The following is an 11,265-nucleotide window of genomic DNA, read 5'->3' as shown; positions in this document are numbered from 1 at the left end:
TTTTATATGTCCTTAGCACTCTTATAAGTTTATTTTTCTAAAGATCATCAAATTTTGTAAAGATTATAATATAAAGAGTTGATGCTCCTCATACGAAGGTATATTTTAAATATTTAGGCTAAGTCTTCAATTCTAATTTAGGTGCATCCACAATATATGTTTCCAACTGCTCTTGTAAAGATACAATATCCAAATTCTCAAACATCTCTTTATAAAGACTAGGTGCAACTTCTAAATATGGAGAAAGCTCTTTTCTAACAGTTACCAGGTGCTCTAATGGATCAACCTCAAAACTCCTATAAAGTTGGCATCTCACTAACTTATCCACCAAATCTATCTTATATCATTAACCACTAGAATCAGTAGAGAATTGCATTAATTTCAACACATTAACAATTAGTTATTGACTATCTTGTACTCTTATAGTCCGTTTCTCTTTCGAAACATCAATTATGGCCCCTTTTCAAGCTAAAATTAGTCTTCTTATGATGATGGGCACCTCTTTGTCCCCTTTTAAAACTAATACATAAAATTCAATTGGGAAGAGAAACTTATCTAATTTAACTAACATGTTCTTTATGACCTATCTAGGATAAGTTAGAGATTGATCGGCTAATTGAAGGGTTATATTGATTGGCTAGATCTCTAATAGACCAAATTTCCTAAAGGTGGATAAGGATATAAGGTTAATACAAGCTCTTAGGTCATAAAAAGCTTTTCTAAAAAAATTATCCCCAATGGTATAAGGAATGGTAAAATAATTTTGATATTTTAGTTTCTAATTTTTTTTTAATTTAAATTATTGCACTACATACTTCAAATATAGCATAATATTACACTACATACTTCAAATATAACATCTATTTCAAAATTTTATAGTTTGTATTTTTTAATTTAATCTCACCACCTTATCGTTGCTACACATCGCCATGATCTCCTCATTTGGGTTGCTTCCCACCCTTGGCACACCACTCGTTGAAGCTTCAAATTGTTGGCATATTACTCCTAAAATACTGTTGACGGTTGATGCCTCTTGTCTCACCTTGCCAACATTATTCCCATTATCAATGTCATCTATCAAACTCGTTGTGTTGGCACTGAGCTCTACCACTATAGTCAAGTCAGGGATAATTTTTTGATAAAGATATGTGCATGTTATTCCAATGTGGTGGGGAAACCTTATTTAAACCCGTGCGGGTTGTTCCGTCTTGGTAGAAAAAAAAAATACTTTAAGTTTCTATTTTTACTATTCCAATATGACAAGAAAATACTATTATGTTTCTACACATGTATTGACGACCTATGTATGTTTTTTAAAATTTTGTAGGTGCAAATACCCCAGTCGTAATACCATAAGTCATCGACTATCGAAGCTTTTTTAAGCACATGGAAAGTTTTAGCACCCCCGATATAGCCTTCTAACTAAACAAAGATGATGTTGGGAAGCTGCCACATTTTTTATGAACAGGAGAACTAAATTGAGCATAAATTGGACTTAAACTAACCCGATATTGAACATAAAAAATAATTTTTAGGAATTTGAGCAAATAAATAACTAAATAAATTGAATTTAAACATTCAATAAAATGATGAAAGTTAAAGTAGATAAAGAATCAAACTTACAAAAAAATTTTGGGGATTGAAAGTTGGCCTTGAACACAAGAGAAGAACACTTCCACTTCAACCTAAACACTCAACACAACTTAACCCCCCTTAATGACTTAGGTGTAATTTGAAATGAACAAATACTTCCCTCCAAATTATAGGGTGAGAGTTGATTTCAATCTTATGAAATCCAATTTAAAAGATAAGGAATTATTATTGTATAAAGCACCCTAGCTTTTTGTCATGAAAAAAAAAAAACTATGTTGTTAGTGTTTAGAAAGTTTCTATGGCAGGATATCTAAGACAAAATAGCTAAGATAAAGTGCATACATGCAACACATATTAAATTGTTATATTATAATTACTTTGCCAACTATTTTGCAATCTCTTATTTTTATGTGATCTTTGGCTTTTTTGAAATAATATACGGTGAATTATAAAGTGTATGACTTGAATCAGTCATTTTGAGAAAAAAATGTCATCTTTAATCATTAGCAATCATTGGGCAAGCAATCTTCATATACATATATATATATTGAAAAGAAATGGCAAGAGGCTATTATACTAGCCTTCAACCACTCCTAATGTGCTTAACTATTCGAGTACCACTTCCTTAAGGCTCACGTCATCAGAGACAATTCGAATCCCTGACCCGAGGGGTCTTATACCGAGGATGCCAACCAACAGGATGGGATACGCGTATATTTGATTCTTGCCCCTTATTTTGAAAGAAAAAAAACTACGGTTTTTGCTTCTCAACGGCAGCCTTATTACTGTTCACCTAAGAAAATATTGATATCATTCAGTGGCACTTATTTCTAGGACTGATGGTTTCTGCTACAGTGCGGCAATATAAAGGAAAGGGGGATTACATCAAGTGAAATAAGAACATGAAGAATAAATAGCTTGCTTCTTTCTCAATTAAGAAGCAGCTATTGTTCATTAGAAAAACTATTAACACCCTCGCTTAGAGCTAAATTCATATGAATATTTTCTTTCATATTGGTTTAACATGTACAAAACTATTCATACTTTACTAACTGCGTGTTATGAGTTGATATTTAGCTCCATATGTAAATAGAATTCGAAACAACTGAAAATATAACTAATTAATAGTTTGCCAAGCTATAGTTCTTAGAGCTTTGAATGCAGGTGGATGCACTAATGCAGTTTTCGTACACTATTTATACTTTGTATCCGTTTATTCAAAGTTAAGCTTTTCATAATGAGAGACAGTAAGAAGACAACTTGACATTCTATTGACTGCATTTGATGCATTTGAATGTTAAGCTTTTCATAATGAGAGATAGTAAGAAGACAACTTGACATTCTATTGACTGCATTTGAATGTGGATGGAAGATGTAAATGTTTTCTCGAGGACTCTTTTCCTCTTTTTTCGCATCAGCTATGCTTTTGTTACATTGAATGTTAAGGCCGGTTTGGGGCAGCTGCAGCTGTTCAAAGAAGCAGTCGTGAAGCAGCCGCAGAATAAACCGTTGTTCAAAAAGTTATGGTGGTTATTAATTTTTTTTTTCAAAAGCAGTCAGTGCATTTAGCTAGGTTAAGTTACAAAACACAATTTTTCATATTAGTTTTTTTGAAAAAACAGGCAAAATGCAGTTTTTTCAAACACAAAAAAATACAATGCAACACCGCACGATTACCACACCACTGTCTGAAACACACTGTTAGACACTGAGGGTCTGTTTGGGGCAGCTGTAATTGTTGGAGAAGCAGCAGTAAAGCTGTTGCTCAAAAAACTGCGGTGATTTTAAATATATATATATATTAAAGTGAGACCACAACTTTCTAGCTATCATCGCTGGTGGCCAGGTATGGTGGGAAAACGCAGCTAAGCTTTCAGCTTCAACTTTTTGTGAGCACATCCAAAACACAGTTTTGCCAAACAGGAAAACTGCGGTGTGACAGCACCACAGCACCGCTGCCCCAAAGACACCCTGAATGAGATACCTTTGATGTAAAATGCAACTGAAATAGACGCTGTTAATTTTTCTTCAAAAATAGTGCCAACTTGATTGAATCAGGTTAAGAGTTGAGATATGAAGTACTCTTTGTTTTTTCCATCCTCCCGAAGAGTAAAGTTTCATTAAACGTCGGAGAGATTAATTAAACAATTTGTTCATAAAAAGTTTAGTCATGATCTCACAACATCACATTTCCTGAAGATTTAGTTCAAGACAAATCAATTTCTTATCAAACATCATAAGCATGCCGAAAAATATACATATACATACATACATACATATATATGTGATTTGCATTAACCTATATGTCAACTTAAATTCAGCAAAAAATAGAGGGTAGCTATATCCATGATATTGCATGTGCTAAAGTTTTTTGCTAGCAAACAATTAAACGAGCAAATTTAGGAGACAAGTCCTTTCCAAAAAAAACCGTGTGCTAGCTATTAACTTTTCATGATTCCACTGGCTCACCACTATTAAAAAGTGCTGAAGCTGATGATACCACAGCAATCATGTCATTCTGAAGCCATGATGGTCTTCCCATTTTCATCTGGAAATGATCAATCTACTCAGTTGATTAATGGCGGTAATTAAATTTTATGGCTCCGATTGATGTATGATCATCATCATTATCATCATCACAATCATTATCAAGTGATATATACCCGTTTGGGCCCAACTTGTGTACAACAGACTAAATGCACTACTATTTTTTTTTTCTTTTCTTTTTCATGTTTGTGCTTTTGGAAAGCCTTACATATCCTAATGATATATGTGTGCATTATGTGATCATGTGCATGATGTGCAGGAGCTACTACAGGTGCACACAAGATAATTGTCGTGTGAAGAAAAGGGTTGAAAGGCTTGCAGAGGACCCAAGAATGGTAATCACGACATACGAAGGACGACACGCTCATTCTCCGTCGCACGACGATGATGATGATCATTCACAGCATTTGTCTTTGAGGTCTCAGCTGAGCACCAGCTTCTTCTGGTAGTGTGTGGTTGTAATGACTTCATGAAGAGGTATTATATGTAATCTGATAGTTTTTCATTGCTATCTAGTTTCATTTGATTTGATCTAGCTTTCATGTTATGGTTTGAGATTAATAATGAACATGTAATTGTCTTTCCTATGTGCAAAAAATCACTGCACATGTGAATTGTTTTTACTGGCTTGGAGATAGCTATTATAGAGCTTTGGGAAAGGGTCCAATGTGTGTGGGCCAAAAGGCATTTTTGTTTGATGGTCTGATGCATGTTAACTAGTGGTGGGGAAACTGAAGAGCCTGATTAGCAATTTTTATATTTCAGTTTGTGATAATTATATATTTAGTTTTTTATCCTTTGTGGGGCATATTGGGCTGGGTTTAAGGAGAGTCAAGTGAATGCTATGTAGGGAACTTGATCCACATGTCTTTTCTGGTTCGAACGTGGAGTAGTAACGTTGCATGATGCTTTTTTTGTTATGGTAAATTTTTCGGTAAATAAAATGCAGTTGTGAGTTAAAAAAAAATGTTTACACACAAATATCGGTATATTGTAATGTTGGCATGTAAAAATTTTTAATTAGATTTTATCTGGCTTAATCAAGCTCACATGTCGAAGTGATTATATTGAGCTCACCTGTCAAAGTGGCTGAATTGAGCCCACTTGCTGAAGTGGTTGAATCGAGCCCGCCGGTTGAGGTGGATGAATCGAGCCCACACGCCGAAACGACTGATTTAGCTCGTTTCCATCTTCCTCAAGAAGGCAATGTAAATCTGCCTCTGCAAAGGTAGTAATTTGAAGAATTCATTATGGGCAACAAGACATTTTTGCATCTCTCAAAGGAAGTCGACCGAAGCTGGGGTTCGATACCATCATCCGAACATCATGGATGTTTGTCGTAGCAATAATATCTAACATTTGTTATTTCATAGTCACGACACTGATCTCGTAAAAGTCAAAAATACAGTCATTGATGTCTTGTTTTGACAATCTTATGCTATTTTCTTTCTCATGTATCAAAGGGCCAACAACAAGAAAGAGAAAGAGGGGAGTATGGATCTCTCTAAACCTCCCTTGCCATCCTTTCTCACCCTCTCATCTCCCTTTCCGGAAGGACTCCATATCTTTTTCTAGAGAACTTTGTGCTTATTGCTCTCTGGTTCTTCCTCTTAAAAATTTTGTAAGCTAGGATCTTTTTCATTTCTCTCTTTATAGCACTCTTCCTACAATACTGGGTCTTCGACCAAGTTGTCTGTACCCACGTATAATACGGGACCCTACATCCTACTCAAATTCAACAATATGAATTTGAGTTTGTAATTTTTTCCTAAAAGAGTGTCAGTTGATTATCAAGTTAATGTAACTAACCATGTCGATAATTAAATTGAAATTGGATAGTTGAGATTAAAAATCCTATTTTTTCTCTACTAAATTGCTTCGATGATGCAAAAGCTAAAACCATTACTTGGTTGGGCCGACAATGGCACTTTGGTTGTATAATATGCAGTTATCATTATAAATCGAGATGATTTAAATCGTGCCAGTGTGCTAGCTAAGGTGTGTTCTTCAGAGCAATATAACACATGTTATTAAGTAGTCAGATGGAGACTTCTAGTTCAGAATTTCAGAAGATGTGACAAATGGAAAAAATAGGATATCTTATTCAAGACCAACAATAAGAGAACCCCTCATTCTAACAACATTTTCGTGTTTTTAATGGACAAATGTAGCTTTTCAAATGAAAGAATGAAAAACTCTCTCGCGAGGACCTAAGAGAATTATAGGTGTTGATTAACTTTGTATAGTCGAATGTCACCTTATCAAACTTAGGCTCAAAAGTTGGATAGTGTGCTAAGGTAGATTGATAAATTACATTGCGCAGCTATCATGTCAAGTTGGTGGACAGATAGATGAGTACTAGTCACTAAGTACTAGACAAGTGCTAGCAGTCGAGTGTGAGTTAATAGTTCATCTATCGCGATTAGGTCACCACTTTGATTAAGGGATCAGATCTATCTCATTGTCTAAGAGTTCAACTCAATAGAATATGACAACTCAACTTGATGTCAAATTGCTCAGAGCCAGTTTATCACAAAAGTAGAATAAGTTGATAAAGATGTGACCATACGAGTGTATGTGAAACAGATATTACGATACAACACTCTCAGAGATAGTATTAACAATTATATCAAAGTTAGAAGAGAGTAAAACTATGTGGTTAAATTGGAGATCATTAAGGACCTTGTTTCGATAAGTGTTTATTTTGCATTATATGAGAAAATTTTGATAAATAAAGATATATCTATATAAAAAGAGATGGATCTCTGGAGACTACATCCTAAATAAATTTTCTCCTATAAAAAAAATTGTGTTTTCCCTCTCATCTAGCTCACTCTCTTTTCTTCCAAGTTTTTTTTTCTTAAAGTGTGAGTTTACGGATAAATATGGATCGAACATTATGAAAGTCCAATGATCTTAAATTATGTCACAAACAAAAAAAATGAGTTATATAAGGAGCATAATCAAGCCAAAGTGAGGTTATTAGCAACGTGGATTGTCTTAGAAAGTTTGTGTCTCAGCAAACCAATAAGTATAGTGAATAGATGACGAAGGTGATGGAGACTTATGATGTGTCGAAATAATATGAAATGAGATATGCTAGCCCAAACGTCAGAAGAGCATGTGCTACCTCCTTGTCCAAAAGCTCCAATACTATAAAGGGTGTTTGCCTTTGATATTAAAGGAATCCGTTACCTGCTCTAACACATAAGAGAATGAAGGAGAACCAAAACTCCTCGTCCATATCAATTGGAGATTGATTTCTCTTAAGAGATCATTGAGTTAGAGGCCCTCGAGAGATTTAAGATTCCATCCTTAAAATCTTATTGAGGAAAGTTTGATCCCCCCCAGTAGCTTGACGTCATTTGAATACATTGTTTGCTTGCTAAAGATAAGTTTCGCTCTAAATTTTTTTTTGCTTGACTTTGAAATAATTGACACCAGATTGTTTAATAACTTGTTGCTGGGAGTAATTAACTCTTATGCAAACTTAAAACATATGTTCATAACATAATTCACCAAATCACAAAGTTCATGAAAGAGTTTGCAAGCTCAATCTCTATCTAATATCTAGAGTGTTCAAAATGACAAATTTTAGGTAGACTTCTTTACAATAGGCGACTAATCTCACTAGCTAGATGCCCTAGCTATTACATGCAATGAGTGATGCTCCTAAAATAAAGAAATAATCAACATGCAAGTGCATATGATTTAGTTATTTCTAGGTGCTCTAATAAATTTATTAATTATTTTTAATTGATTTAGAAATCACACTAATCTAAACAATCATAACAAACCTACATTACCTAGAATTTTAGGTTGATCCTCCAACAAGTAAGTCCATTGTGTGTGTGAGGTTATGTGGTGAATTTGAATTAGATTTTAGGGCTAGAGTTTTAGTTTGATTTTTGGTTTAATAATATCATTGGGTGATTTGAGTTCAAATGATTAACATTTTAAAGAATTTTATTTGGGTTTTAAAAATTTTGTTAATTCATGGGCGAATATAGATATTTAAAGAATACTTATGAACTTATGAGTTAAAGCCAAGAGCAAAATTTGTCATTTTGAACACTCTAGATATTAGAAAAAACTTAAGACAATCAAAAGAAATAAATTTATATATCATAATATCTATGAGCACAAAAAAGTGAGTTTTTTAGATTTTACATTTGTTTAAGTTTTATTAAAATTTAATTCATCATGTGTTTTTATTTATGTATTTATTTTTGTTTTGGTGCACTGAAAATTTTATGAAACTAATTTATAAGGTTAAAAAAAAAATCTAGGAAATGATTTCATAAAATTTTGAGAATTTGTAGAATTAATTTGAATTATTTATTATTTAGTAGCCATTATTCATTCAAAAATTTATTAAAAAATCAAAAGGCCCACAAATTTAATTTAAGTTTGAAGGAGGCTTAGGATTTTGTCTCAAACTCTCCATAAAAACATTAAGATAATTTTTAGTTCACATAAATTTTCTATGATTTATTTTATTTGTTTTAATTTTAAATTATACCATATATTTTATTAATTAAAATGACTTCTAATTATTTTTATTGCATTGTCTCTATCTTTAAATTTTCATGAATAAAACTTAAGGATATGTTTTACTTCATTTTTTTTTTAATGTTAAAATGCCATGCTTATTTATAATTTATTTAATTCATAAAATAATTTATATATGTCTTTTAGGGGTTTAATGTGCCAATTTTGATATTTGAACTTATGAAATCATTAGTGACTTTGACGATGTTGTATTAGTTTATGTTGTCATGTTTTAATTTCAATTGAATTATTTTAGTTATTTTTTAATTGAAATATATTAACTTTTAATAATATACTTTAAATTGTTTTAAAACTAATTATAAATAGCCTAAAAAATCAATTAATTAATAAAAACACTATACAAAGAATTAATCCCTTACACAATCAACAAAACTGACTTTGTACACTTTTTAGATTCCATCTTTCTATAGGGTCACAATCATATATGACCTAGTAGTCCATATGACATAACTTCATTAGTACATGATAAAACTTGTTGTTCTTCTTATAAGGAGTAAAAATTCCTCTATGACCAAATATTGATCAATACTCATCTTATTTCAATAACATGAACTATTAAAATTCCATCTTCTACCTCTCAGTTGCAATTAGAATCATTTGTATCAAACATTTCAATTTGATCGATCAATACATGATCTCACAATTGGGAGATAATTGAAGTGTTATCTTATTTTGTTAGCTCGTGTGATTATGTTTTAATATATGTGTGTGTGACGTGAGGTCTTAAGGATTTTCATGATAACCTTTATAAGTTACCCCTACAACATCACTTACACTTATAGCACCATAGCATATTTTTGTGTGATGAGGTGCCGCACCGCAATTTATTCAGGCTGGTAAAATGGTTTTTAGTCTGCGTTCTCAAAAAACTGCAGCCAAAAGTTATATTTTTCCACCATATCTAAATAGTTGTGGTGTAACTTTTTTTTCTTAAAAAAATATATATAATAGTCCCCGTAGATTTTTGAACAACACTTTTTTTAACAGCTTCACAACAACTTTTTCAAACAGCAACAGTTTACAACATAACATATTAGTTAAAAAAAATGAGATTTTTGCCTGCCAAAAGATTGAAATTATTGCAAAATATCATTCACTAAGAAAACGATCTTAATCAAATGACCAAACTATTATTAATAATAATAATAAAAAAAAAAAAAAAACCCTTCCTTTGTGAATTTTAGCATATTGGACCAACACTATGATAGAAAGATCATGTTTAGCAAGGCAGGCCAATCCTGCACCCAAGCGCCCCCGCGTACCGCGTCAGCCTGGTCACAAACGTCCCCGGCCTCGCCTTCATCACATCCTGCCTCGCATACCCGCTCACAAACTCCTCCCCCGACTCCACAAAATACGCCCCGTTCATCATCAAATCCCCCTGCGACCTCCACGTCCACTTCCTCCACACCTCATCCGTCGCATAATCCCTCTTCGTCACCTCCTTCGCATTCCCATCATGCGGCGCTATGTACCTGTTCCCCTGACTTATCACCGTCGGATGCTGACTCCCCCCCACCGCATACATCCTCCAGTGCGTATAGTCGTTGTTCACCACATGCACAAACCCCCACCTGCACCTCGGCATCCTCTGCACCAACCCCCTCCCAAAGTGATTGAACGCCACCGTCACCTATATAACAATACAAGTGATCATTTTGTAAAGTAAATGAAACATTTTTATAAAACATCTTTCACCTGCATGAGTGCGTCGTCCGCGTAGGCATCACTGGCGCCGAAGAGCATGACGTCGTCGTGGTTGGACATGTGGCAGTTGGAAATGGTGATGGCGGTGGAGCCCATGATGGCGTCGATGAGGCCGTCGGCGCAGGCGGACATGGAGATGTGGTCGATCCAGATGTGGGAGGAGCCGTAGATGGAGATGCCGTCGCCGTCGCTGCGGGTGCGGAGGCCGTAGTGGGAGGGGGAGTCGCGGATCATGGCGCCGTTGCCGGGGGAGAGGTGGTGGATGTGGAGGTTGTGGAGGATGATGTGGTGGACGAATTGGGCCGTGATTTGGGCTCCGTAGGCGATGTGGATGTTGGCGCCGCGCCCGTCGATGGTCTTGTGGCTGTTCAACATCAGCTCCTCGTTCAGCCGGATGACCATGTCACGTGCGAAGATGATCCATAGTGGCTCCTCCTATAGAGATATAATAGTCATTTCATGCCGAGGCTGCCTGCTTAATTAATTCAATTTCTACTTTGAATAGATTATATATATATATATATATAAAAGGTTAATTGGAGTGTTTCATGGAGAAGGCTTTAGCTCGTGTTCGGCTAGTTAAATAGCTCGTATTGGATTCATTTGTTAAGATAACGAGATGAACATAGACACTTTCTTAGAGCTCGATATATAAACGAGCAAAACACTAATAAATATTTATTCATTCGTGTTTGACTCATTTTAGCTTGAAATAGCTCGTATTCGATTCGTTCGTTGAGCTAAGAAGTCGAATACGAACACTTTTTAAGCACTTGATATAAAAATGAGCCGAGTATGAATTAAGATTTGTTCATGCGTGTTTGGCTTGTTTTGGCTCGAAATATT

At 34.4% G+C, this 11,265-nt stretch overlaps 2 protein-coding genes across 2 annotated transcripts in view; one reads left to right on the top strand and one right to left on the bottom strand.

The window, feature by feature from the left end:
• The window catches only part of LOC110019266 (probable WRKY transcription factor 13), a 36,792-nt gene extending 31,973 nt beyond the window's left edge, over positions 1–4,819 (top strand). The window contains exon 3 of the mRNA XM_020716881.1: positions 4,400–4,819. Within this exon, the coding sequence (XP_020572540.1) occupies positions 4,400–4,589 (190 nt within the window). The 3' untranslated portion in view covers positions 4,590–4,819. The remainder of the gene's footprint in view (positions 1–4,399) is intronic.
• Positions 4,820–9,882: 5,063 nt separating this feature from the next.
• LOC110019265 (pectate lyase-like) lies at positions 9,883–10,850 on the bottom strand. The gene is made up of 2 exons (XM_020716880.1): positions 10,411–10,850; positions 9,883–10,345 (listed from the first exon to the last, which is right to left on the bottom strand). Exons 1-2 carry the CDS (start codon positions 10,819–10,821, stop codon positions 9,932–9,934), a joined length of 825 nt encoding a protein of 274 aa, XP_020572539.1. The 5' UTR covers positions 10,822–10,850; the 3' UTR covers positions 9,883–9,931.
• Between the last annotated feature and the right edge of the window lie 415 nt (positions 10,851–11,265).

This window comes from Phalaenopsis equestris, unplaced genomic scaffold (assembly GCF_001263595.1).
Source record: "Phalaenopsis equestris unplaced genomic scaffold, ASM126359v1 Scaffold000054, whole genome shotgun sequence".
NCBI lineage: Eukaryota > Viridiplantae > Streptophyta > Magnoliopsida > Asparagales > Orchidaceae > Phalaenopsis > Phalaenopsis equestris.
The sequence above is the reverse complement of the archived record's forward strand: the minus strand, read 5'-3'. Positions and strand labels throughout refer to the sequence as shown.

Excerpts from the sequence above, each read along its gene's own strand:
- LOC110019265 (XM_020716880.1), bottom strand. The coding sequence starts at position 10,821 with ATGGTCATCCGGCTGAACGAGGAGCTGATGTTGAACAGCCACAAGACC. Across the intron at positions 10,346-10,410 it reads CGGACGACGCACTCATGCAG|GTGACGGTGGCGTTCAATCA; the intron begins GTGAAAGATGTT and ends ATTGTTATATAG.